Consider the following 27348-nt stretch of genomic DNA (forward strand, 5'->3'; position numbering starts at 1 on the left):
GGGTTGGAATTGCTGGAAGAGATCATAGCTGGCTAGAACTCTAAAAAGGAACACACAAACATTTCGTGCAGGCTCCACACATATCAAACAAGAGAAGTTTTTTTAACAAACAGGTATCTGAAAGCATGCAACGCAAGTAACACCTTACAGTGCGAGGAAACTGCCTTTTTTTGCTGTGCACCTGTGACTGAGAGGAGTGTGTTCTTGCGCAATGATAAGTGAAATAGACCTTAATTTATTTCTGCTTTACAGGTGGTGGGCAATGCAAATCTTTAAATCAGAGGCTGATTGCCCGCACAATATGCTCAAATATATCACGGAACTGGCCAGTAGAGGGCTCTCTTAGCTCTATAAAATATACAAAAAAGAGTTTTCTCAAGAGCATGAAGATATCAGTTGTTTTTTATTCCCTTAAGAGAAACTGCTACAGAAGTAACATTGTATTGTTTGATATAACAAGCTTTAAAAATAAAGCCAAATGCATTTTTGCAGAGCTTTCAAAAACAGTGGTACAGTCCAGAGCTTGAGCATGTCTACTGCTTGTAAATTAGGCTGAGGTTATGCAGAATGTGGCAGAAAGTATGCTTTTGAAAAATCCAACTCATGGCGTTCCATGCACTTACTTCACATTGAAATAAGCCCTAATATGTGTACATGACCACCCTAATGTAATGCCTGCCACTCTTTTCTATAGACAGTGGACCCTTGGGTTACGTACTGCTCTAGATACGTAATTTTCAGGTTGCGAAAGTGGCAAACCCAGAAGTGTATTCTTCCGGGTTTTGCCACTCGTGTATGCGCAGAAGTGCTCTGCGCATCACGCGCATGCACAGAAGCGCTCGATCACACTGAGCACATGCGCAGAAGCGATGCCTCTAGTTATGGATTTTTCGGCCCCAAAATGAATTAAATTCATAACAAGAGGGTCCACTGTATCTGATTTTAGAACTGAGGAACCAGGCATCCTGATTTGGCCCAGGGACTGATCCTTATTGACATAATCAGTACAGTGGTACCTTGGGTTAAGTACTTAACTTGTTCCGGAGGTCCATTCTTAACCTGAAACTGCTCTTAACCTGAAGCACCACTTTAGCTAATGTGGCCTCTGGCTGCTGCCACGCTGCCAGAGCATGATTTCTGTTCTCATCCTGAAGCAAAGTTCTTAACCCGAGGTACTATTTCTGGGTTAGCGGAGTCTGTAACCTGAAGCGTATGTAACCCGAGGTACCACTGTATTTTCAAGCAGTAATTGGGGGGGGGGGAATGACTATATAAAACTACTTCAGGATAATCAAACATACAGAAAGTATCTCTTTGTCAGTAAGAAAAACACTCAAAATCATACAATTAGATGTTACTTTTAATAGGAAGTAAAGGGTGTGTGTGCATAATCTTTAGGGATCCAATAACTTGATTGTTCATCTATTTTCCCATGTTCTGAACATCTCTTCAAGAGCAAAATATTTTCACAATGCTTTTAAAACAGAAGAGAAGGCAAGTTACTGGAACATTACAGTCCTTTTTAAAGCAATACAATGACGATAGCCTTTAGAGTCCCAGAGATTGAAACTATAAGATTACAAGCATTTAAGACACCTAGTTTTGAAATACTTGCAGCTGTATTCATTGATCAATTTCACTTTGAACAAAATATAGGTAGGATGGAATCTGATTTCTTCATAAATACTTTCACAAGGATGGAGAGTTTACATTTTCTTCATTGGCAATAAAAAAGTGCTCAATTCACAAAAAGGGATACATCAAACCCAAAACATGCAATGGTTGTTCCTTTTTTAAAAAACCAAACTTTACTGTAACCCAACATTGAAGTAAGCAGTAATTCAGTTAACTTGTAGTATTTGCCCAAAAGAAAAAAGGTCTAAGTTTAGCTTTGTGTATATAGCCTCTCCATTTATTATGAAAGGAAGGGGGCAGGGAAAAGAACATACCTCAAAAATCAATGATCAATAATCTAAAACAATGAGTGGTTTAATTTGAATTTTTAATCCAGCACTTCATGTGAAATAATGGGCCTCTTGCAGTAATTAGATACATCTGAAGCAGCAAAAAACCCACCACCTACATTTTTGGCATATTTTAACGTTTATTCAAATATATTTTTTCCTTAAATTTATGAAGCCATTATCCAGTGTTATCATGAAATACAGACTGTTGATTCTAGGTAGCCTTTGCTATCTCCAAGACCAATGTTAATTAAAAAGAAATAAAGCAGGGTACCACACTAATTTTGGGAGCTAGTACACTAAAAGAGTGAAAACCTGGGGGAGGGGGCATGAACTTACAATTTATAGAAGAAAGGAACTAAGTATCTGCAAAAAAGCTGGTTTTTGGTTGTATAGTATTTTACACTTTGATCTGCTACACCTGCCAATTTAGAGCAGATGTGCTTGTCTTTCCTTGTGTCCTTTCAATATTTTCTCTCCCTCCCCCCAACCTTACACAAAGTATCATGGATATGAGCCCAAGTATCCCAGACAATCCAGTGAACAGTAAGTGTAATGCACTGGTGTGATGTGTGAGATTTTAAAAGTCTCTCCCTTTCAATCTTCATCAAAGTTCTGTTGTAGAAGGAAGTTGGCTGCCAAGTTTTCATTCTTCTCACATGCAAAATACGCTTGTATCACAAGTCCTTCAGGAAATCCTAGCGCCTTTAACTGTAGGATGGAAAAAGATATTAGAATTCACATTTCAGGCACAAAACTCCTTGTTGAGCATAAATTCCAGGTAGATAATTCTGCTGCCATTTGCTGGCACTTTGTCCAAATAACTTGCTCCTACTCTACCTAGCAACAGGTCCCCTTTCCCACTCCTCCCACAAAAAGCAGACAGCTTCAGTTACTACTATCACTATTATTACTAAAATAGGGATACACAGCAATTGTTGAAATAAATAAAAGAAAAATGTTCACATAGGTAAATTAAGCAATGTAAAACCAGAAAGGTTAACAAGTTCAAACTCCTTATAGCACAGCAATACAGCCCTGGAGAAGGAAAAAACCTCTGTGACCTTTCAATCACTAATCAATACTGCCCATAAGAAACGACTGCCTGCAATTTGCACCTCATGACTACAAGTTAATTAGTACCTTCTGTACAAACACCCAATTTGCAATCCACATGGTGCCATGAAGTCAGATGCTTTCACACCCCCCCCCAAAAAAAAAAGAACAATAACCAACTTGGTTTTGCCAACTTGGTCTTTGTACATACAGGCTATACAAAAGCTTTTTTGAGGCAGGCTTGACAGACCCACAATAAAGATCCTGAGGTCTTGCTTCCTGGGCTCTCAATTTTGGGGCACAACTGACAGGGTAAAGGATGGATCGATCAGTAGTGAAGACTCTGGATGGTCTGCCATTGTCTTTTAATATGGAATTACAGGATGTGCAATACATGGCACCCCTCAAATCTTCACTGACAGCATTCAAGAGTAAGAAGAGCAGAATTCAGGGGAGGAAGTTGCAGTTTTCATAGATATTTTTTTTTTTTTGATCCCACGACATCAGTACTGGATTCAGGCAAGAGTTTAGGAAAGATGCTATTTTCACCTGGCTGTCTGAGATATGTCAGTGAGGTTACTACCACTTCGCCATCTGGTGGCAGGGAGAAAATGAATGCCTTGAAGAAGTTCAACAAGAGCTCAGGAATAAAATCGAGGATGATGCCATATGGTAAGTTGGCAGCCTCCCTTTTAAGTAGAAGAAATGCAACTGCTGGCCTGACTGAGGGCATCAATCTTATCAATCAATGCTAGCCGAACAGACCCAGACCAGCCACAGGCAAACGTTATCATTCTCACTAGGCACATCTGCCCAGTCAAGGAAGACTCCTTTTCCACCTTAGAGAATTTGGATCAGGCACAGTTCCAACCAAGGTCACTACTTTCCATAACTGCTGTATCCATAACTGCATTGTCCAGAGTTCTACTTGCAAGATGCTACATCTTCAGGAACAGTCTGCATCCATTCAGGCTGAGGCTGGGTCCCTGTAGCTTCAATGTGAGTCAACTGCATGTTCTGGCCGCTTCACAGCAATGTCAGGTGAGCAGAAGCAGCTGGGAATGACTACATGTAAGCTTCAGCCTGCAACTCACCTAATCATATCAAGATCCATCACCGACCCTGGTGAGATGCAGTTACCAATAAAAGACTAGCCCAGAGCTTTCCAAGCTTTTCATGTTGGTGGCACACTTTTTAGATATGCAGTATTTCAGTTTTACTAGCAAACTGGAGGTTAAACTAACCCCTTTCTAGCCCCAGAAGAGTGCGGACAGCGTTCGCGACACACCTACACACTGCTGCTGACACACTGTGTCGCGACACACAGTTTGGAAAGGTCTGGACTAGCCCTTAAGACACATCCACCTGTATACTAAATACCACCAGTGGTCTTCTAGAGTGAAGGATTCACTATACTTTTTCAACCAACAGGAAGACCATGCTGGCTTGATGTACGCTACCAGGATCTTCTACCAGACCTAGATAACCAGAGTGTCAGATAAGTGCACAAAACGACGCCACTTTGGCTATATACTCCTGCTCTCAACTTTGGAAATGGAAGGTATGGTAACAGAGAACGGGAAGCTATTCTCTACTTCAAGAACAGAGACAAAAATGCTGCACTCACTCTTTCTATAGCTTCTTTTTCCTGAGGTGTTACTTGAATGTAATTCATGTGACGGCTTCCAGCTTCAGCTACGCTTCCTCCTCCGCCACCGCTGCCACCGCCCCCTTGACCAGACTCCTGAACAGGTTCATTTAACATCTGAATAAAATGTTCTTGGTGTTGGCTTATTTGCTGTGGTGCATGGGAGGACAAAAGCAAACAATACACTGAAATAAAGCATATTCATTCCTACCAATAGCCTTAAGCACAACCACTTCTGTTTGTACTAATAATGCAATCAAAAATGCCGACAAATAATAATCAGGAGTGCCTTACAATGATATATTTATACATGCTTTAAATTTAAAAAAGTTAACTGAAGTTAATGTGCCTCATCAACTTTACTGCCTCTCCCCATGCATATAAATAAACCACCTGAAAACACAGAGACAACCCAAAATGTTTTAAAAGTCACCTGCAATAATTGAGGATTTTCCCGCCCTATTTGCTGTAGCAATGCAGGCAGAAGAGATGGATTCTGCTGAATAATTTGCCTCATCTGCTGGAACTGAGGCTGGTTTCGTAAAAATTCAAGTGGGTGTCCTGAAAAGGAAAAAGGTATGGGTAGATTTTTTATATATCTACACACGCATATAAAATAAATATTTATTAAATATTTTACCATGGAATATCATGAGAGTTGTTGTCCTTCCTCCCAAAAGCCTTTTTCAACAGGTATGATGCCCTGAATCATATAGGGTTGACATGTCTTTAACTCCCAAGGCTTAGAACTTTCTTACTCAAAGTGACAAGAAAGAGATTAAAATAATTCCTCAGTTTCTGGCTTGAGGTGCATGACAGAGCAAATTGCTAATTTTTCTTGTGAACACCATGCTTACTGTCTGGTGTACAAGGGCGTTTTGTTTTGTTTTCTAAAAAAAATGACTTATAAACAGAAATCAGACCAACGGTCAGGCATCAGGACCTACAAAATCCAAAGTAGAGCAATGAATTTTATCAAAATTTTTAACACTTTGTCTTGAGGTAGAAAAACCACTATAAAGCTCACTCCAGAACATAAAATGTATATTCTAAGTAACTGATATTTGTTTTAGAGGCTGAAAAGTGAGCAAGTGCCAAATCAAGTTTTTGCTATCACATATATTATTCATTTTTTACAGCCTACCTCAATCTCCCTTAATATAGGTGTTTATGTCTATTTATCGCTATCTTTTCGCTACAAAAATTAGTAAGTAATTTTTATGAGATGGCTAAGTTACTTGAGCCTTATTTTAACCTCAAAATCACAAATCCAAGAAAGCAGCAGCACACACACTGCTGGAATAGTTTTAGGAGCGAGGAGGCACCTAATTTTCAAGTGTGAAATTTTCAATGTACTTTGAAAGCCTGCAAAGCAATGTATTAATAATGGCTGAACCTCTGCAGTTCAACCTCTAAGTTCATTTTAGCTCATTCTAAATGGCATCAAGTATTTGCTTTCCACACACCTACACCCAAAAAATTCAACGTTTCAGATACATGTTGGTGGTCAGTTGTATTTTACCAGTTATTACCAAGTGAAAAAAAGATTTATTAATCAGTCTGCATAGAACTGATTTCCAAGACAGACTGCAACAGAAACTACCTAGGGCAGTTAGTTGCTCGTACAGACATGTACTATGGAAAAAATACAAGTCAGAAAGTTCCAAGTCTTAAGGGAAGCAGTCACAGGGAAGGAATGTGCATACAACCACGTTATCCAAATTGAACCATCCAATGGATTTGTGCAGAACTTTTCGAGAATGGAAAGCTTACCTCCTGTAGAACTAGTAGTAGTTGTGGTTGTGGTAGTTGCTGCTGCAGCTGCTGCAGCTGCTGCTGCTGCTGCTGTTGCTGAAGATGGAGAAGCAACCGTGCTGGCTGCTTGAGGGGGGTCAGCCATTCCTTGACTCTCTCTGTCTCCTGGGATACCCTAAAATGAGCACAGTCATGTTAAAAGAAATCAGAATTAACAAGCCTTCCAAACTGGCATAGTGTGTAAAGCACTGCTGGGCAATGGCAAAGTGTTTATGCTCCAGTGATATCCACAGTCATATTTTTTGTTAGTGGCTTAAAACAGGACATATATTTGGCCACTTCTTGGAAATACACAAGTGAATTAATGGAGTCACATTCAGACGACTGTAAACTATCACCAGTATATTCCCAAGTTTTCAGACACTCAATGTTTGTCACAGATCATCAGCATTAGCTGTAACAGGTGACATACAAGGCGACAAACAAGTCCAAATCAAGTGCTGGATAAAATTCCACTTCTCTGAAACTGTTCCCCCTCTACCTCCAACTTCTTGCATCATTTGAGACAGGCCATATTTTAAAACAACAAGCAGATCTGCATGCAGAGAGCTTCAATTGAAGGTCAGAGGACTTGCTTCCAGAATCTTGGGGCTTTGAAAAATACTACGAATGCTACATCCAATTCCAACTAAAGGGATCATGGTTTTAATAAAGGAAAACCTGGGGCCAAGATATGAAGAACTGTTCAACTAATACTCTGAACCAAAGGACGATTTGGGCCACACCAGCCTTTTCAGAAAAGTGTGCAAAGACAAACCAAGACCAAAATCACTGAAGTAGGAACACAAAGCTAATCAATGCCACACCAAAGAAGTTCAGGTAAATAACAGCCAGCAGACCTAAGCTAAATGTGCAAATGTTTTATTGTGTACAGAAATTAAGATGCAGCAATGATACACAATGCCTACGATACACAAATCTGAAAGTCTGATAGACCCAGGGTCCCAGCTGAAGTTTTTTTGTCCCCATAAGAGAACAAAAGGGCTGGAGTTGCTGAACACTCAAACTAGAACGGAAGCAACTAGCAAGCATATCTTCTGCAGTATTATTCATTTACACAATTAGCATTTTCATTCTAAAGAGTTTGTGCCTCCATTTCCCCGCTCCATGAAAGTACTTTGCACTTCATTATAGTTAACTGAAAACTTAGCAAGCCTGTTCTCGAAGAGGCATGGCCACAGCTAAACAAGCAGCGACTTAGCTTTCCACCTAAGCAATTCTGCTCAGCTTGACAAGACTAAAAAAAAAAGTAATCTATACAAAAATGGGTTATAACATTTTACTATCTAGAACTGACACAAAGGGGATGAAATGTATGAACGTTACTTAACCAGTGGTGAACTTAAGATTGAAACAACTGAATTAGTAGAAGCAGACAGCTTATAAGTAGTCTCCCATAAATGATTAGGAAACCTTGTCCAACCATTTTATGTACTAAATACTTAGATATTTTGCAATCCCAAGGTTACCAATATATTGCAGGTAGGGAATTTTACAAATGATTTTGCCATAGATGGTTCAGGAGTGGGCAATGGCTTCTGGAGCCAACTTATACACTTTATAGTAAAAGAAACACACCACCTTTCAGAAGTCACCTTTACATATTCTCAGGATAGGGAACCTGCAGCCCTTTTTTTGGGGGGGGGTTGACTTCAAATGCCATCAGCATGGTCAATCAGGGAGTGTTGAATTTTTCAACTTTCAAATTCCCAAAAAGAGGGGTGTTAAAAAGCTGTAACATGACTTGGGAATTCAAAAGATATTTTGGTTAAATTAATATAATTTAGTTTTGCTAAAATATTTAAAATATTGAATATTTTAAATGTTTTGTATAATTTCCAATAATTTTAAACTTTCCCTATTAATTTTTTTGTAAAAAATGTGTGTAAAATCACATAAAAATCATTAAAAATGATTGCCAAGTACTTGCAGTTATGTTATACATTAATATTATTTTAATATTTATATATTATACATATTTTATATTAAACTGTATATTACAATCACACACACATATATATAATTCACTAATTTGAGCAGCAGCTATATTTTTTTCTTTCACAGGTTGAAGAATCTTCATCTGTGTTATAACAATTGCTTGCGCGTCTGTGTGTGCTACTACCCTCCTAACCAGTGGGGATTGACCTACAATGGCTTCTAAACAGAGAACAAGACTAGGGACATTCGCACATATGAGCAACCTAATTGGAACTGGCAGAGAGTTGTTGCCCTCTGAACTCCCAACTCTGAGATGTTATGAGGTATGGGCTATTGCTAAGAGAACAAAGCACTGAGGATGTAAGGAACTGCCCTGCCCTGCCAATGTTGGTTGCAAAAAGGAAGCTCACATTAACTGTACATGCCCTAAGGAGATGAAGATCTCTGTGAAGGAACTTGCTTTCGTTAAAGGTCAGAGAGAGAAGACTGGTTTTATTGGACCATATCAAGATTGGCTTGCCAGATCTGCCTGAACATAAAAGACACACTTTTTTCACACACTTCTTTCTGGATCCAAACTCATTTCTCATATATTTGCCATTTCCAAAGCATCCTTCTTTCTTGCATATCAAAAAGGTTACACATTTTTTAAAACAGTAAAGAGGAGAGCATTTGGATCGTGGCTGAAAATTACATTTGTTTTAACAGCAGAATGAAAGATAATAGGTCAGCTATAATGTTTTATTTTCAGTTTTTATTCACCTCCCAACCTTTGGTTTTTCTTTCTGTTAATGACTGTGTCACACCCAAAGTCGGTGGCAGAAGGCATAACAAGAAATTGTGAATATCAAGAGAACATGCTCACCATCAGAAGATACTCCACTGCTCTATCAGGATTGTTGAAGCTGGCTCTCAGTGCAGCAATTACTTGCTCTCTCTCATAGCCCATCGACATGATCTCAGTCACCATATTTTCATAGGACTGACCTGTTACTAGGAAGAACAGAGGAGCAAAGATTAAGATGAAAGAAACATGCAGATTTAAAGAAGGTGGAGGGAAGGTGTCAAAAATATCCATTCCTTGCTGCAGTCATTAATTAATTATAATAACGTCTGGCTTAAGAAAGCCATTTGAAGTACAAGGCTACAAAGTGTTTTTCCCAGACAGATGCCGATCAGTTTGGGTTTTTTTACTTTTGAAATGTCAAGCTTAATGCAAAAGCTATTCAAGTGACCAACTGTAATTGAGCATTATTAGCCAATACTGTTAGAGAGGGGTGGGAAGAGAGAGGTGAAGGCAGATCCACAGTACAACAGGATTCTATGCAGCAATCTTCAATACATAAAGCAGATATCAATACAAGGCCCTCGTTTTTCCAGAAGTACTGCTTAACAACATAGATAACGAAGTTTTAGAAAAGTAGTAATAATTTATTAAGAAAGTATTACTTATACCCTCCACATCTGACTGGGTTGCCCCAGCCACTCTGGGTGGCTTTTAGTACCAACAATAATCAGATCCCCCTACTGATCCTACCCATTTCCCTACCCCTAGCAACCCTCAACACCTTACAATTAGAATTTCCCTGTAAGTAATTGCCTAAGCAAAGAACTTAATTAACAAAATTGATCAATTCGACAATTCCCCATTGAACACATCAAAATGAAATTGGATACATATTATTCTACATTTCTAGAGTTGCCATCTTGGCAGCAGACAACTGGTATTTACCCCTTAAGTTTTACAAATGCCTTTGTCCCTATGGTTGAAAACAAGTCCAAATGTAGTTAATACTGGGGACATACTGTCTCCCTCCAACTCCCCCTCAGAAATCTACCCTCTTGTAAAACTACCAACGTTAATACAGTGGTGCCTCGCAAGACGAAATTAATTCGTTCCGCAAGTCTCTTCGTCTTGCGAGTTTTTCGTCTTGCGATGCACGGTTTCCCATAGGAATGCATTGAAAATCAATTAATGCGTTCCTAGGGAAACCACCTTCAGACCAGGTCCGGGGACAGTCTGTCCCCGGACCTCTTCTGAAGGCTGGGGGGGGGGGACAAGGGCTTTTCTTCCCACCCCCAGCATTTTAAAAAACCCCGGGAAAGCGGAGGACTTCTCCGCTGTCCGGGCGATCTTAAAATGCTGGCGGGCAGCATTTTAAAATCGCCCCGGGACAGCGGAGGACTTCTCCGCTGTCCGGGGCGATTTAAAAGCCCCTGGGAAGGCAGGCAGGGGGGACAAAGACTTTTGCCCCCCGCCAGCCTTCAGAAGAGGTCCTGGACCTCTTCTGAAGGCGGGCGGGGGCGAAAGTCTTTGCTCCCCCCTGCCTGCCTTCAAAAGCCCTCCGGGACAGGCAGGCAGGGGGGAGCAAAGACTTTCGCCCCCCGCCCGCCTTCAGAAGGTGTTCCCTCCCCCCCCCCCGCCCGGCTTCGGAGCACCGGGAGAAGTGATCTCCCCGCAGCCCCTTGCTTCAAAAGAGGTCCGGGGGCAGCGGGGAAGAAGCGCTGCGCTTCCCGCTGTCCCTGGACCTCTTTTGAAGCAAGGGGCGGTGGGGAGAAGCGATCTCCCCGCAGCCCCTTGCTTCAAAAGAGAAGACCCGCTGTCCCCGGGGCAAGCTTTGTTTTGCGAAGCAAGCCCATAGGGAAATTCATCTTGCGAGGCAACTCGAAAACGAAAAAACCTTTCGTTTTGTGAGTTTTTCGTCTCGCGAGGCGTTCGTCTTGCGGGGTACCACTGTAGCTGTAAACTTTGACTGCTGAATTAAATGGCTTGCAATTAATTTGGAGCATGTGCTTTTGACACAGATTTAAGAAAGGCAAGATAGTGAAACCAGGAGGTCCAAGTAAAGTTTGTTGTATAATAAGACTGGAAATTGTTCTCTGCAGATAAACTCACTTGCCATATTAAAATATTCACTAACGCTGACATTTCAAAGTGTCACATTTTTTGAATTATAGCGCTAATGTCTGAAGCAGGGTGCAAGCGGTGCTTTTTGCGAGTCTTTCATAGAAGAGGCGCTCAAACAACTATCAGAAAATACTTACCAAGTGCACTTGTAGCATCCTCAAAGAGATTGGATCGCAAAGTATCACCTGTGGTACTGTAACAGAACAAAAACCACTCATTTCCTTTAAAAAGGCTCATGCGGTTTAAGAGTTCAAGGGGCTTATATTATAATTTTGCTTATGAATAATCAAAAATGGTTTGTCTGCAATATATACATCTGTTTTTACCCAAACAAAATGCTGCTAGTAGAAGTTGTCCAAACTTCCTTTCCCGCAGTAGTTGCAATCCATGGAGACACAAACTGGATTATGAAAAATACAGACTAGCACCCACCATTACAGGTATTGGCTTCATTGCTCACAACAGAAATTCAACCAGGGATATGAGGGTAAAGTACAAAATAATGCAAGTGGCACATTCAGTAGATGTAGTCTACTGACATCTGACCAAGGGTCAAGCTTCAAATGCACACAAATTTTACCAACTCTCAGACTGACTCATTGTTTGCTGAAACTGACTGAACAGATGTTCATGCCCAGTTTCCAAGTAGCTTCCTTTGGTGCATCATTTAATCACTTTTTGGGGAGGAAATGGAAATGTTTAACAACCTATCAACTTGCACTCTAGTGAAATACTTAATAAAACTAGAACATGGCTAAATCTACTGCTTTTGGTTCATCCTGTGGAAAAGCTACATTGCCATATTGTAATTATTGCAGAATCACCTTGAACAAGTATACTTGCAAGCTACTGTTGTATAAGTTCTATTAACAAACATATATAAAAGCTCAAAGTTAACACCATTGACAACTTCACACAGTAACTCAACTGGAAACGCAGCCAGATGGACGGGGTATAAATAATGTATTATTATTATTATTATTATTATTATTATTATACATGGCATATTAACCTTTTTCAGAAGTTAGTAAAAAGACTTGTACAAGATAAAAATGCATTGTTGCTCTATACCGAAGCATTGGTTTTTTAAAAAATAAAACAGGATTTTTGGAAGGAAGCATGTAGGAGGGTTGAAAATTAATATTTCTCTTTTTCAGCAATTTTGATGCCCTCCAAGAAGTCCTCGTGCCAAATTTAGTATAAGTGGTGATAATAAACAAGACTTTGGTTTCTAATAATCTGCTCATACCTGTCTGTAGATGTTGGGCTAGTGGCAGCTGGTGTCTCTACTGGTTTATCTGCTGGTTTCTCTTCTACAGGAACACTTACAGGCACAGGTTCACAAGCCACTGCAGCTGGTGTCGGGGCAGCTGGTGCAGGTGCTGAAACTGGTGCAGGGGCAGAAGCTGGAACAGGTGTAGGTTTGGGGGCTGCAGCAGCTATTGTAGAAGAACTAACAGTAGTGGTGGTATCATTTGACTGCTGGGTTGTAGTTGGGGATGGAGCTGGAGCAGCAGCTGCTTTGGGCTATAAAACGAAGAAATCTAAATGAATCAAATTCACAAGCCATCCTTTTTCATTTTTAGCATGCACCAATGATTGGCCGTTTTCATACACCTCTCAGGGCTCATCTTGGAAGTTAGATCCACCACACAAATACTGATTTATATCACTCCATATACCTGTTGCAGTGTTAGCTTCTCATGAGCATATGTAAGAGTCCAAAAGAAATCTGATGTGTTTGCATTAGCGTGGCAAAAGCAGCCATTGTACATGAAAGATATTACACACAACAGTAGCCCCTTAGAATTACTAAAACTGCAATGATGTGATCAATGCAAATCGATGAGACAACCTGTGATGTACAATGGTACCTCGGGTTATGAACTTAATTCTTTCTGGAGGTCCATTCTTAACCTGAAACAGTTCTTAACCTGAGGTACCACTTTAGCTAATGGGGCCTCCTGCTGCCGCCGTGTGATTTCTGTTCTCATCCTGAAGCAAAGTTCTTAACCTGAGGTACTATTTCTGAGTTAGCGGAGTATGTAACCTGAAGCGTCTGTAACCCGAGGTACCACTGTATTTGAATAGAAATATTCATTACAGGTTGTATCCAATCCTAGTCTTACTCAGATTACACCAATTGAAATTAATGAGAATGAGTAAATTTAGATCCATTAACTTCAGTGGGTCTACACAGATTAAAACTTAGTCGGCTATAACCCTTTATGGCTAGAAAACCACCGTGCACATTTTGTGTCACTTGGTATTACCGCATGTATCATGCAATACCCTAAGTGTATTCTTTTCAACATTCTTAAAACAACTGTGCAGTTATTCTAGAAATATAATTTATACCCAATCACATAAATATGGTTATGCTGTTTTTACCAGAGCAGTACTGTAGTTTTCAAACTGTGTTCCAAGAACTGTTGACTTTATTTCAAACTTTTTGGGCATTTCTACAATGTGAAGATCAGTGGTGGCAGGTATTTTTCCATGAAAGACAGACAGCTGGCCCTTCACTACCAAACTTCTACCGAATGGATACTGAGTGTGTTTCAGAGCATCCACAAATAGTGATAGTGTGAGCCAACCAATCTGATCTGATTCTTCCAGCACCATACAGGTTTTACTGGATGTATTTGTGCAGTTTACAAAACAGGGCACATCAATGCAGAAAGGGTTAACAATCAAACCATCCCTGAATAGATCTATACAGTAAGCTAAATGCCTGCCAGTAAAGAAAACCTTTTTGCAGCAGGAACACAATCAGGTCGTTTGAAAAGCAATTCAGCAAAATCCTGTTTAACCATTGTTGAAAACCATCAGTCATCAATATGTTCAAATAGACACAGATAATATGGCCACCAAGGTCTGGTTATGGGTTTAGTTCATTGCTATTTTTAGTGGCCTTGAGGAGGCCACATTCTCAGAAAGACAAACTGAAAAAGAAGGACTGTTGCCAATCAAGCAACAAAATGCACATTACAGCAAGCTGAAGAGTCGTTGCTCTATTTCATCATCATCAAGATTTGTAGGCCGCCTTACCATACTTAAAATTATGCTCCAGGCAGCTTACAACGTAAGATGATTTACATAATTACAAAGTAACAAAAGTACTCAAGCAATAAAACAAAACACATCAAAAAGTACACAACCAAATTGAGCAATTTCCAGATACACTGTAAGATCTAAAAATAGAGATGCCAAAAGATTAATATCAACAATGGCAACAAAAAAACCTAAACTATACCCTGACCCAGGGGTAGTCAACCTTTTTATACCTACCACCCACTAATGCATCTTTCTTGATGGTAAAATTTCCTTACCGCTCAATGGAAGGAGGATTCAGCTTGTGCCGTAGAACCCCCTGCTGCCCACCTAGAGTCCTGAAATGCCCACTAGTATGCGGTAGGGGCCAGGTTGACAACCCCTGCCCTAACCCAAGGGTCTGTTCAGCAGCCTCAGCTTTTGTAGCTGGAGTCAGTCAAGGACCCATCCTCCAAAATCAGGTGGAAAAAGGCTAGCAAGGCGGATCATTTTTAACCTGACAATTTTCAACACATCCCACCATAACTTTAACATCAAAATATAGTTTCATCATGCAGTCAATTGTAATACATAGAGAATGTGTCTCAAAGATGGACAGTTTTCAGTTATGTCACCTGCCCATCTACTATCTGCTCTAATTTAATCTGACAAACAGGGGAGGATCTGATCAGAACTGTCTAGGATACCAGTATTTGAGATAATGAAAAATCACACTTAACAGTAATTTAGATAAAGGTGTATGTTAAACCAAGTGTATTTTTCAACAGATATATAAATAGCCAGGATCCAATAAATTCCAAGAGATGTAAAAGAGAAGAGAATATAAACTCTTGAGTTAATAAGTAAAATTTAGCTACTTCCATTTTTAAAAATATATTCACCACTGCTACATGCACTTCACAACAAATTCTCACAAACCTTTATAGTATACATTTCAACATTCTTGGTTTTTCTGTTATTATAGTGCTGAATGTTCTCTTAATATATTACAAAACTAGAAAACCTCAGGATAAAAGTTACCAACAGCCTGTTTTCTTATGTTACAAGTCAATAAAGAACAATTTAAGAGCAACCCCCTGCCACCCATGCCAGAATATTACTGATTACACTGAGACTTACTTTTGTCACCATAACCACCACAAAGTTCTTTTCATCGATTTTGTATTCTTTAAGAGCAGTATCATCATTAAGAATTTTACCTAGAAAATTAAAGTCATTCATGTTAGTTTTTCTTCACATTTAATATGATCCCATAAATGCAATAGCAATGTGTTCACTCTGTGTAGAAATCTAAAGATGGAGTCAAATGGCGATAGTCATTTAGTTAAGCATACACCATATTTTTCCGTCTATAAGATGCCCCCATGTATAAGACACCCCCTATTTTGGGGGACTCAGGTTTAAGAAAATGGGGGGAGATGGCCCAGAGTATAAGACGCCCCCTAATTTTTGACATTATTTTTTAGGGGGAAAACCTAGTCTTATACACGGAAAAATACGGTAGCTAAGGTAGTAGCAAATGAAGTCAGTTGTCTGCAACCTCCAGACAAATGATTCTATCCAATGTCTCCATGTGTGTCACTTTTCTTGGCTACTATGGGGTGATAAAACATTTAAGTTCTCCATGCTGCAAGTTAAGTAAACACTGTGTAGCTCCTAGTCATCCTTTTTCATGCTATGTTCATTCACTGACTTTCTTAGTTTCTGTATAAGCAGTCATTCCAAAAAATCCGCCTTGTATTGAATTTCGCCTGAGTCCCATTGCTTGTTTACAATGTAACCTCCATTTGCTCTAACAATTTAACTAGTCTACAACAGAACTTTTTCCAGCTTAATTGATTTTGAATATTGAAGAGGGAAAGCGATTTTTTTTTACCTAATTTTTTTTACCTAAGTCAGTCTAGTACACTAAGCTAGCCCAAATACAGACCAGGCATTTTTAGCCAGTGACTCACAAAAGAAGGGATTCTTTAAAGGACAGCTACTTCTCACTTTCTGGCAGTTGTCTGTATTGTAGCTACAATATTGCTAAATAATAAGTTAACAGCGAACAAGTACTAATGTGATAGGCAGAAACATATCTCTACATTGACAAGTAGATACACAGGAATTAGGGCTGCTCCCTACACAGAAGCGAACCCCTCCCTCAGGGCAGGATTCACCTTTGGAGTCCCATCAATGGAAGTCCTGCACAAGGACTTCCACTTGTGCAACAAGGCTTCCCCCCGCTCCTAGAAACAGGCTCGGGGACACACACAGGAGAACCTCCAGAACAGAGTGCAGGAGTGGGGATGCTCTCTGGAGAGTTGAAATGTGTGTACTGATGGCAAAGCTTGCCTTAGTGCAGAACTGACTTCCTTCCAATCTGTTTCCACCTGAGAAAACACTATTGTTCCATTTTAGTAGCTATGGCAGTAAGGAAAATGTGAGTCAGTTCTAAAAAACTTATTAAATTGATGGGCTTGTTCATGTTTCTTTAATGTGAGATTAAAAACTTCTATAACTCCCACCGCATCTGTTGGTATGTATCTATAATTTGGCATCCTCTCCAATATAACTAAGCTATTGGGCTTGATATAAGATACATCTTGGTGTTAAATATCCATGCAACAATTTAAAGTGAATCTTCTGTAGTAGCTGGTGGCAGAGGTTTATATTGTGCTTTTGCCCATAAATTGTTCCATTTATCCCCTTCAGTGTTTGTATTCCACTATCAATTAGCGACAGCTTGTTGTAAGGGTAGGTAACTGAGATTATGTATGTTTAGTGCTTTGTTGGAACATGCTATATAAAAGCCGTAGATCAGGGGTCAGCAAATGTTTTCAGCAGGGGGCCGGTCCACTGTCCCTCAGACCTTGTGGGGGTCCAGACTATTTTTTTTTGGGGGGGTGAACAAATTCCTATGCCCCACAAATAACCCAGAGATGCATTTTAAATAAAAGGACACATTCTACTCATGTAAAAACATGCTGATTCCTGGACCGTCCGCGAGCCAGATTTAGAAGGCGACTGGGCCGCATCCGGCCCCCGGGCCTTAGTTTGCCTACCCATGCTGTAGATTATTGTAATTTAGCTGAAGCATCAGATGCAAAGTAAGTCCAAAAGGAAGCTGAATTCCTAGCCATATACAAATTCTTTCTTCTGGGAAAACAATGGTCAAGGAGACTTCTTCTATCAATTCCATATATTACCCAAGAGATTAACTCTTGGTTTCTTTGGGTGTGATCAAGCCCAAAATTAAGCATTTATTAAGCCCCACTGGTAGCAAGGAGAGAGTTAAGTATGTGCCTAAATCCCTCCCCAATAAGATTGAAAAGCTTCTCATGTCAGCTGGATGGAGCTCTTTGTGACCTGCCAACTTTTTTTGTTCCTCTTACAGTAACACCTAGAAATAATATCTATGTGCAAAAACATTACCTGCATATATTAATTTTTGGCCTGCTACTGGAAAAGCATCTTTCCCCTTTTCTGATTCAATCTTCTCTTTCAACGCTTTCACCTACAACAAACAGTTTAGTTAGAAAGTTTAGTTAGAACTCTTATGAAGTGTTTTCAAATATATGCGCACGCACACACACACACACACATTAGGACGCCTGTGATGGCAACGTTTTTTGTCTGTGATACCAAGTTTTGTTTCCTCTACTGCGTATGGGGAACTTGTGGCTTTCTATATGCTGAGGAAATACAACTCCCATGAGCCCCAGTCAGCATGGCCAATGGCCACGGATGACTGGAAACTAGAGACATCTTAGAGAGCCACAGGTGTCCATTCCTGCTCTGCTGGAAGCATTTTCTGTATTAATAATTCTTCAACAATTAGATAATTCTGTCAGTTGAAAAGATTACATGTAATCCAAACATTAAATACACACCTATGCTCAACACTTCAGTTTAAACTTTCAAAATGTTCAGCCCATAGGACACAGATTAAGTTAATCATATTTGTACCCTCATCCTTCTGCTCAGGGTCTCACTTTACCCTAAAAATTCTGCAAGGCAAATTAAGCTACTCAGCAAAGCTGAATAGGAATTTGTTTCCCACATGCAAACCTAAAACTCTAGTCTAGCGGTAGGGAACCTTTTTGGCTCCACAGACCAGAATCATGAGCCAAATTTGACAGGTGGGCAGGTCATCAGATGTTTTTGGCCTACAACTCCCATAATCCCTAGCTCACAGGACCAGTGGTCAGGGATGATGGGAGTTGTAGCCCAAAAACATCTGGGGACCCAAGGTTGAGAAAGGCTGAGTTAGAGGGATGAAGCATGTGCTAAAAGAGTTTGCCCGGATATACTTTGCTATCAACATCCACCCCTTTTCATAGATTCATTTTATGAATCTATGTTGCAGTCCACAAGAGTGTGATGTGGCATGCTCTCTCAGTTTCAGTGTTCTTATCTTCCTTTTGCCAAGTGTCAGATCCTTAATGCTATTTTAGTGATCAAGGATGAAAATCTGAGAATTCAAGATGGCAATTATGTTTCAAAAACCACAAAACTCTGTGCATTAGTTTGGAGCTCTTGACTGTGTACTAGTGACTAATAAAAGTGAATATATATACCCTGCCTCTTCACAAAAATGCCTGAAGTGGTCAATAACATTTGCAAGAGATCAACCCCCACAACTCAATTAAGAAGTTAACACAATAAAATCAGACAACAGGAGATAACGTATAAAAAATACCAGTGCATTTTTCGTGTGCATTTAAGCTTTTTGGTACAATTTTGTGTCTGAATTTACACCACATGAAGATCTAAAGATTCCACAGTATTAACTTAAAGAACTGAGCTTATGCAAGTCTATTTAATGCAGCATGTTGTCCTTCGGTCTCAGGAATGCATAGGCAGAAATAGGGCCAGAAGTACTCATCAGCATTGAGTAACTAGACAGCACTGTCTTTCTATAAGGAAGAGACTGTCTTTAATTTAAGTCCAGATCTTTATTAATAAGTGTGATGCAATTTCCCTTCCCATGACAAAAGCATATTCATTCAGTAGCATGTAGAACATGCTGACAATAGCAAAAATGCCATGACCAGGAAGAGTTTTAATTTGACTGTCAATCTGCCAAGGGAGTGGGGATATAAGAAGAGAAGATCTTTCAGGAATGCCATTGATGACTTTACACCTTTATACTTCATGGCAGCATGCCTGAGAATCTTGTATTGCCAGGCAATAGGAATTTTATCCCTTTCCTTCTGCCATCCAATTTACTTGCTGATCTCGTATTTTAGATGGGTGGGGGTCCAGATTAGTGCATGCAGTAGGCTTAGTATCAAGGATGGATGAGTCCATCTCCAATCCTAGTAACTTTCACAGATGCTCACCCACAGTTCTGTTCCAACATATTTCCACATTAATCTGCAATTCTTGTAATCCACATAAATATTAGTATTCAAATTTAATGGTTTAAACAAGTATTTTAAAACATTCTCTCAAAACTTAATAGAGAACTGCTTCAGGGCATTCAGAAATACTTAAAACTAAATTTCAATCAATGCATTAATCCAAGAGGCATGGATCAAATCAGAATTCACAAAGTCATCAAAGTAAAAGAAGGTACAATGTACCAGAGACTGACAAACAATTAACAATATGGGATGAAAAATCTGAAAGTTCAACTTTACATTGAGCCAATTCAAATATATTTTCAATTCCGCACAAGTTAAGAACTTTACTGCATAATCACTCATGGTTTTGCCAGAAAGAAAATTATGAACAACTACCAAGCATATACTTTTAGCTATCTTTGTTCCAGCATCATCCCTACCTTTGTTCAAAACCATAGTCACCTAACTACAATGCTGCATGTTTGTAACTTCTGTAATTTGGGTGCTAAATACTTAGAAGCTGCCTCTGGAAAGAACATGTCCTTGAAAGGACTGTAGAAGCACAAATGAAGAAAACAAAGACTTGTAAATGAACACTGCTGAAAGTGATCTGAATAGCATCTGAATCACCATGCATAAGTCTATTCCCTGAAAAAGTAAAATTGTGCCATAGTTTTGAGATAAAAATAACAGTCAGGAAAAGATTTTGCAGATCCATTCATTCTACAAAGATTTTCATTTACTAAGGCTGCAATCTTATGTTTACTAAGGAGCAGTGGTAGATTGTTTTATTTGATGTTCACCTGGGGGGGGGGGTTGACTAGACAGTACATTGTGGCGACCAAAACTTAGGTTCAATTCTAGGTGCCATTTGGCTATTAGCTTATATTTCTGAGTTTCTAATACTGGTTGGTAACAAATAGAAAAGCTTAGATACAATGCAGAATACAACTGAACAGAGCACCAACATCAGATTCCTTAACATTTACCCTGAACAATTTCATGAGTTGTCCAGTTTCCAGAAAATGTATTTGCTGGCTAAAAGGACTGCAAGCTATGATGGGCAGGACATTGGCCAGTGAGCAGTGTTGCCTGTTTCCCTTTACTAACTCCTTATGGTCAGTAACACACCCCTTCTCTTGACATTTTGAAGTAGGTACTTCTCAACACTATTTTAGCACCCGTTTGCTGTGCTGCAGTGAAGGGGTAAATACATCTCTGAATAGGAGCAAGCAATGGCATAATCTGCTGGAGTAGCAAGGAGGATCCTCCCCACAGTGAATGAGGTGATTCACTGAGGGACGTGGATGGTACCGTGGTCTAAACCACTGAGCCTCTGGGCTTGCTGATCAGAAGGTTTGACAATTCAGATCCACGTGATAGGGTGAGCTCCCATAGCTCTGTCCCAGCTTCTGCTAACCTAGAAGTTCGAAAGCACACCAGTGCAAGTAGATAAATAAGTGGCACAAAGGTAAATGGCATTTCCGTGTACTCTGGTTTCTGTCACAGTGTTCTGTTGCACCAGAAGCGGTTTAGTCATGACCCAGAAAACTGTGGACAAACGCCGGCTCCCTCGGCCTGAAAGCGAGATGAGTACTGCATCCCACAGTTACGTTTGATGGGACTTAACCATCCAGGGGTCCTTTACTTTTTTACCTTTAATGTGGCTTTCAAGTCTGAGACAGATAAATTAGAGAATGAGGAAAATAATCAAGCAGAGGGCTGGACACTTCTTATTTACATGGGGTTCCTACTTCATGCTAGAAGTTTAAATAGTTAACATTGATTTGCACATCAAATTAGAAGATAAAGCTTGGTTTCAATGTGTTGAACATCTTTTGTTATAATGTGTTTACTATTTGCATTTATTATATAAAACTCTATTTGATGGTTGTGAAGCAAGCATCAGAACCCCAGGAAATAGTGCCTGCTCTCTATCACCCTTTAAAACAAAAGAGCTCTTGAGAGTGCTCCTTGCCGTGAGGATTTTTATGAAATTATCTGAATGACAAATTTGCTCAACACAGACTACCAGGCAATTGGCTATCGCCAGCCTTGGCTTAAATATACAAAGTTACTAAGAAAAACTGTATCCACCTTGTGTTTTCCTTAGCTGAACACAGAACCACTGAACAACTCCAAAAAAGCCGTGTAGTAGGCAATAAATTACTGGCGTATCTTTCATATTTACTGAAATCTACAGCTCATCAAAATGGCATTTTCCAAAGATACACTTCTAAATACGGAATGCAAAAGAGATCATAGAGGTGAAGCCTGCAGTAATCTACAGACCGGCAGAAAACATTCAAACAATCAACCTTTAAATGTCAATGGTTCCAGTACTGCAGGGTGGTGAAACGTTTTTAGCCTTAGCACCATGTTGCTCAGTTGAACTGCTCCCCACCCCCACCTGCCCAAACCAGGAGTTTGTATACTACAGTATTGTTAGGATTTTTAGTCCACATCTTCAATGTACATTTGGCATTCCCAAGGCTTCAAATAAAGTTTAAGCAATGCTAGAAGTGGTGAGTACCAACAATTCAAGGACACTGTTTATCCAAACAGTATTTACTTGTTTAGTCCCATGAGTACTTAACATCTAACCATGTCATCCTTACAACAATTCTGTAATGTAGTTCAGCATTATCCTCATATTACAGAAGAATGAGACCTAGTGCACGGACGGGGAACCTGTGATCCTCCAGATTTTGCAAGAATCCTAACTCCCATCAGCACTTTTTCTTGGTGACTGAAATCAGTCCACACAATACAAACACATAATTTCTCCTCCGTATAAACATCAATTTGAAAAAGTACAATAGAAACAGTAACTGTTCAAAGTACTCTCCATTGATCCTAGTAATCCTAACAACTTCATATAATAGCACAATATGATCTCCAAAGTAGACAAATATTTTGAGGTTGAGATAGTGGCTTGCCTAAAGACAATCATGGAGTTCATGATGACTGAAGATCAAAAATGCATCATTCCCCATACTCCAAAGCAATGTTTATACATTTTCTACCTTCCAAGCACAAGGATTAGAACAAAATAAAAAAATTCCTTCCAGTAGCACCTTAAAGACCAACTAAGTTAGTTCTTGGTATGAGCTTTCGTGTGCATGCACACTTCTTCAGATACACTAGAACAGGATTAGAACAGTTCTGAGATCTTACTGATTCATCCATTTGGCTTGCAAAGCCAAGAACAGAACTGCTACATCCAAAATCAACATTGTCTATGGAAAAAGCTTTCATAGCTACAGGTATGCCAGATGTGTCTCAACTTCCCACCAGTGCCGCCACCATCTTCCTTGGTAATAAATCTGCAAATGTAAGTCTATAGGGTGGCTTCAGGAAGGTGTAATAGTAACTATTATACAAGCACTTGGTTAGTTGGGGGAGCATTTTAGCAAATATGAAGCAGTATCAATGGAGCTGCACATAAACCTGACATGAAAAACTGGACAGAACCATCCTTCATGACAGACAGCCATATTCTATATTACTTCAGAAAGGGGCATCTAATCATAATTTTTAAAATCTGGCATGAAGAAACATTTTAAAGCAGACCTACCAGTTGTTCTACAGTTCAGGTTATTTTATTAGCTTACTTAACCTATCTATAAATACATGGTTGTAGAGGAATACCAAGAAAGGTTTCAAGATAGTTTTGACACAAAATACACTACTAAAGCTGAAAACTGCACTCTCAGAGCAACACCCAGTTTTGTTAGTCTGCATGCGGAACAGACTTCCACCAGTGCCCATGAGACTTCCCTTTCCTATGGTTCTCTCTTTCCTATGCAGCCCCACCATCCACAAAATCTTCTCCAGAGGACTGAAAGACCCTCTGGAGCAAAGACGGTTGTTGTTTTGTTTGTGGGAATAGGAAAGGAAGGAAAGGTCTGGTACAGTCCAAGGAAAATACATCAAAACAATGTCTTCAAATTTATTTGTTTCCTGCACATTTTGCAATTTTAAGGAATGACTTGTGACATCTACCTTCTTGCCTAGATTCTCTGTAATTTATGGTATGCAAGGAAAACATTAAGCTTTTAAAGGGTCAAGTTTCTAATGGAATTCTATACAACTTCCTTTCTTACAAGTTTTCAGAAAGTGTGCTTTCTGTGATGAGAGACAAGAGCTCTGGAAAGTGAGAGACAAGAACTCTGGAAAGAGGAGTGGAAAGACACAGAGCGCAGCTCAGTGCAGAATATTAAGGGTGTTGTATCTACCCCTCACATACTAATGTGAAGGGAGCAACATTTTTTTAAAAAAATGTGTGACAATATAGGTTCACTTTCATTGACCACTTATAGCTCAAATGTCACAAAGTGTAACATGTCTTTATACCTTTCCCCATTTTCTCCAAAAGGCTCAAGCATTCAGCTCACCCAGGCTGCAGAAAGTGCCACTATTAACCAACAACAGAACAACATTCCTGCTTCCTAATCACCTTTCTGAAGAGACAAATCAATACAGCTCACACCAGGGAGAGGAAAAACACACATCCCAACACTTACATCACACTGCCTCAAGAAGTATTTTAATATGCGAGTGCAAAGATTGCTCCTCTGCTACCTACTTATAATGTAATGAGGGTTTGGCTTGGAATAACCATTTGGAGCAGTCTATGGAGGAGCCTGCATCGCCCTATTTTCTCCAGCACTAGGCACACCAGTTTAGCAACCGGGCATAAACTTTAAGAGACACAGATTATATATATAAAAGAAACAACTCCCTTGCAGTCTACACTTCGATGCGTAGCGCGTCCTTTTCTGATTCTACCCAAAACAGGAAAATCACGGATCGCTGCACAAGCGGGGAAAATTTAACCTTCAGGAAGAACCCCACCCCCTCCCAAAAAAAACCGCCTTAGCATACCCTCTCGCTGCCCACCTCTCACGGACACGGGCCTTTTTTTCCGCTGCATACCCAGAGGGCGGGAGCGCGCGCGCGGGCAGCCAGGCAAGCAAGCCAGCCAGCAGGCACCTAACTCGCACACGCCCCTTCCTCATGCGAAGCGAAATAATGCACAGTCATGGCAAAGCCCCGCTCGAGGACGCCGCCAGAGCCACCCACCAGCCCCCGCTCTGCCCCTCCAACCACCGTTGGAGCCTCTTGCACGGCAGATACACAAGCTGGACGGGCTTCGAGTATAGATTGCAACGGGAGACACCTCCTTCCCAGGCCTGGAGGGGGGTCGGCGGAGGAGGGGGGGGGAGGCACGTCCCCTTCCCCGCCTTGCAACGGAGCCTGCGTCAAAGGCCTCGCCGGAGAACGGAACCTGCAGCCTGGCTCGGCTCAGTCCCGCCGGAGGGGCCCCGAGGCCTCCCGACCACCAGCCCGCGCCATGGATTCTTCCCTCCCTCCCCCCAATAAAACACCCCGGTTTCCCGGCCTGCCTCCCTCTAACTTTCCCCTACCGCAACTTCTGAGGAAAACCGCCTCGAAGGAAGCCTCGAAACGGGGCTCTCGCTCGCCGCCACCCCACCACTCCTGTCAGCCGAACCTTCCCCTCAGACCCGCCGCGCCGCCCAGTCCCAGGCCTGGGCCTAGCCCACAAGCTCGGCTCTCCCGCTCCCTCAGGCCGCACCGTCTCCTCAGGGTCGATGTCTATCTTGAAGGTTTGCTGCTGCAGCGTCTTCAGGGTGATCTGCATGGCGGCAGCTGAGCTGTAGGCCGCGGCGAAGCCGACCCCCGCAGGCTCCCTCAGGGAAGGTGGTGGTGGTGGTAGTGCTACTGGTGGCGGCGGCGGGAGCTCCCCCTGGGTCCTCCAGTCACCGCTCCGGCCTAGGCTGGCTCGGGCTATGGTGGGTGAAAGTCGGGGGAGGGGGGGAAGGGAGGGAGGAGTTGTGGGCGGAGCTTAGGAGGAAAAGGAAACGTCCCCCTCCGTCGCTCTCTCGCGCTCAGGCGGGCCATTGCGCACGCGCGGCCCAAGGAGGCGTTGACAGGGGTCCTCGCGCTCGGCTCGCGGCCCAGCTGCTGCGGCCGCCGACGCCGCCATGATGACAGCGATGACGAAAGGCACCTTCCGCCACGGAACCCCCTCCCCCTCCTTCGACAAGAGGAAAGGAAGGCGCGAGGGAGCGCGCATGTGTAAAGGGTCGGGGGGGGGAGAGGCGTACGTGTGTGTTTGTTTGTTTCCGCCCTTCTTTTTTTTTTGAAAGGGTGGATGGGTTGCGCATGCGTACGCGCGAGTGGCGAAGGCCGGGCGGAACCGAAGAAGAGGGAGGAACAGTTGCGAGGCGGGGATCGAGGGCCGAAGGCGGGAAGAGGCGGAATAAATGGACGCGGGGGGAGGGGAAGCGAGTTTTCGAGCACTGGGGGGGGGGCGTGTTACTTAGTGGTTTCGTTGGGGATTGAGGGTTTTCCCCCCCGTATCTTTATTGTAGATCTTGTTGTGGTTTGTGTGGAAACAATTCGTTTTGGTCGTGTATTATTTAGGTTGGTTTATTTATCGGCATTATTATTCATTAAATTTGTAAATAACCTGTTATGTACTGAGTTGAAAAGGACACTGGAACCAGAACCACGACTGAGCGAGCCGGTTGCGCCAGACCAAACAGGCCCATCACAGCCAGCATCCTTGGAACACGAGCCAGAACCTGGAGCCCGGTCCAGGGAACACCCCAGGCCGCAACGCACACGTAGGCTGCCTGCATACCTTGAGGACTATGAATGCGACCTCCTGGGCAGGACTGGAACTTAGAGGGGAGGGGTGTTATGTACTGAGTTGAATAGGATCCAAACTGCAGCAGTCTGATTGGTCCTAGAACAATGCAGCAGTATGATTGGTTAGCAGGAACCACCCAATCCTGCTCCAGATAGAAGTGAATCCACAACCTGATTGGCTTACAGTAGAATTCCAGAATTAGCCAATCATGTGCAGCCCATTGTGTAAATAATGTATATAAAGCAGATACTGTGAGGGGACTTTCATTCATTCCTCCTCACCACTATGAGCTGAATAAAGAGCATGAAATCACTTTGCGACTCTGAGTATATTTCATAACCCCTTCATCCCAAGATCACAGAAGAAAAATACAAATGGTTCATGACTACTTTTGTTTTGTTGTAAGCTGCCTTGAGCGTGGTTTGACCTGTGGAAAGGTGGTAGAGAAATAAAATTATGTATCTCCTCCATTGTCTCCCAAGACAGACTTGTGCCAACAACAACAATGTATGTATGTATGCATGTATATAAATAATTAGCCTTGTGCAAGAGAAATAAAAGATAAGAATTGTTTACAATTTTAAAACTAGCACACACACTCACATATATATAATACTGTATACACACACACACTTTCTCTCTACCTGTGTGTATGTGTGTGTGTGTGTTTTGGGGGGAGTCCAATAGTGGGTCCAGTGGGGTCAAGAAGGTGGTTTCTGCACATGCTATAGAGGGAAATGAGGGGCAGATGAGGCTTGTCCCCCTGGGAAGGGAGCCCGTCCAGGAGAAGGGAAACACTGATCCTTGCCTTGGGGTTATAGTTCTACCTTGGTTGTCAAACACCTTGGTACTTGTACATTTTAGCTCCCAAACGATCAAAACCCAGAAGTGAGTTTTCTGGTTTTCGAATGTATTCTTGGAAGTCAAATGTGGCTTCTTCTATTGTTTCCAGCATG

General features: G+C 41.3%; 1 protein-coding gene and 2 long non-coding RNA genes across 4 annotated transcripts; 1 reads left to right on the plus strand and 2 right to left on the minus strand.

The window, feature by feature from the left end:
- Nucleotides 1-250: 250 nt before the first annotated feature.
- On the plus strand, nt 251-1758 carry LOC309522112. Its single transcript, XR_014214850.1, has 2 exons — nt 251-805; nt 868-1758. It is a non-coding gene; the product is annotated as an uncharacterized lncRNA (long non-coding RNA).
- RAD23B (RAD23 homolog B, nucleotide excision repair protein) lies at nt 1343-25569 on the minus strand. Of its 2 annotated transcripts, none has more exons than XM_082205037.1 (10): nt 25313-25569; nt 17801-17882; nt 15503-15582; nt 12579-12856; nt 11467-11522; nt 9287-9414; nt 6442-6598; nt 5102-5229; nt 4648-4818; nt 1343-2675 (listed from the first exon to the last, which is right to left on the minus strand). In XM_082205037.1, the coding sequence occupies exons 1-10, from the start codon at nt 25376-25378 to the stop codon at nt 2562-2564; spliced, it is 1260 nt and encodes a 419-aa protein (XP_082061163.1). In that variant the 5' UTR covers nt 25379-25569; the 3' UTR covers nt 1343-2561. The 2 variants fall into 2 exon arrangements, with proteins under 2 accessions (XP_082061163.1, XP_082061164.1); XM_082205038.1 differs by having other exon boundaries at nt 4648-4836; nt 25313-25565.
- Nucleotides 25570-26095: 526 nt separating this feature from the next.
- LOC309522484 lies at nt 26096-27016 on the minus strand. The gene is made up of 2 exons (XR_014215116.1): nt 26733-27016; nt 26096-26209 (listed from the first exon to the last, which is right to left on the minus strand). It is a non-coding gene; the product is annotated as an uncharacterized lncRNA (long non-coding RNA).
- Nucleotides 27017-27348: the final 332 nt, after the last annotated feature.

This window comes from Podarcis vaucheri, assembly GCF_965113315.1.
Source record: "Podarcis vaucheri genome assembly, chromosome: 17".
NCBI lineage: Eukaryota > Metazoa > Chordata > Lepidosauria > Squamata > Lacertidae > Podarcis > Podarcis vaucheri.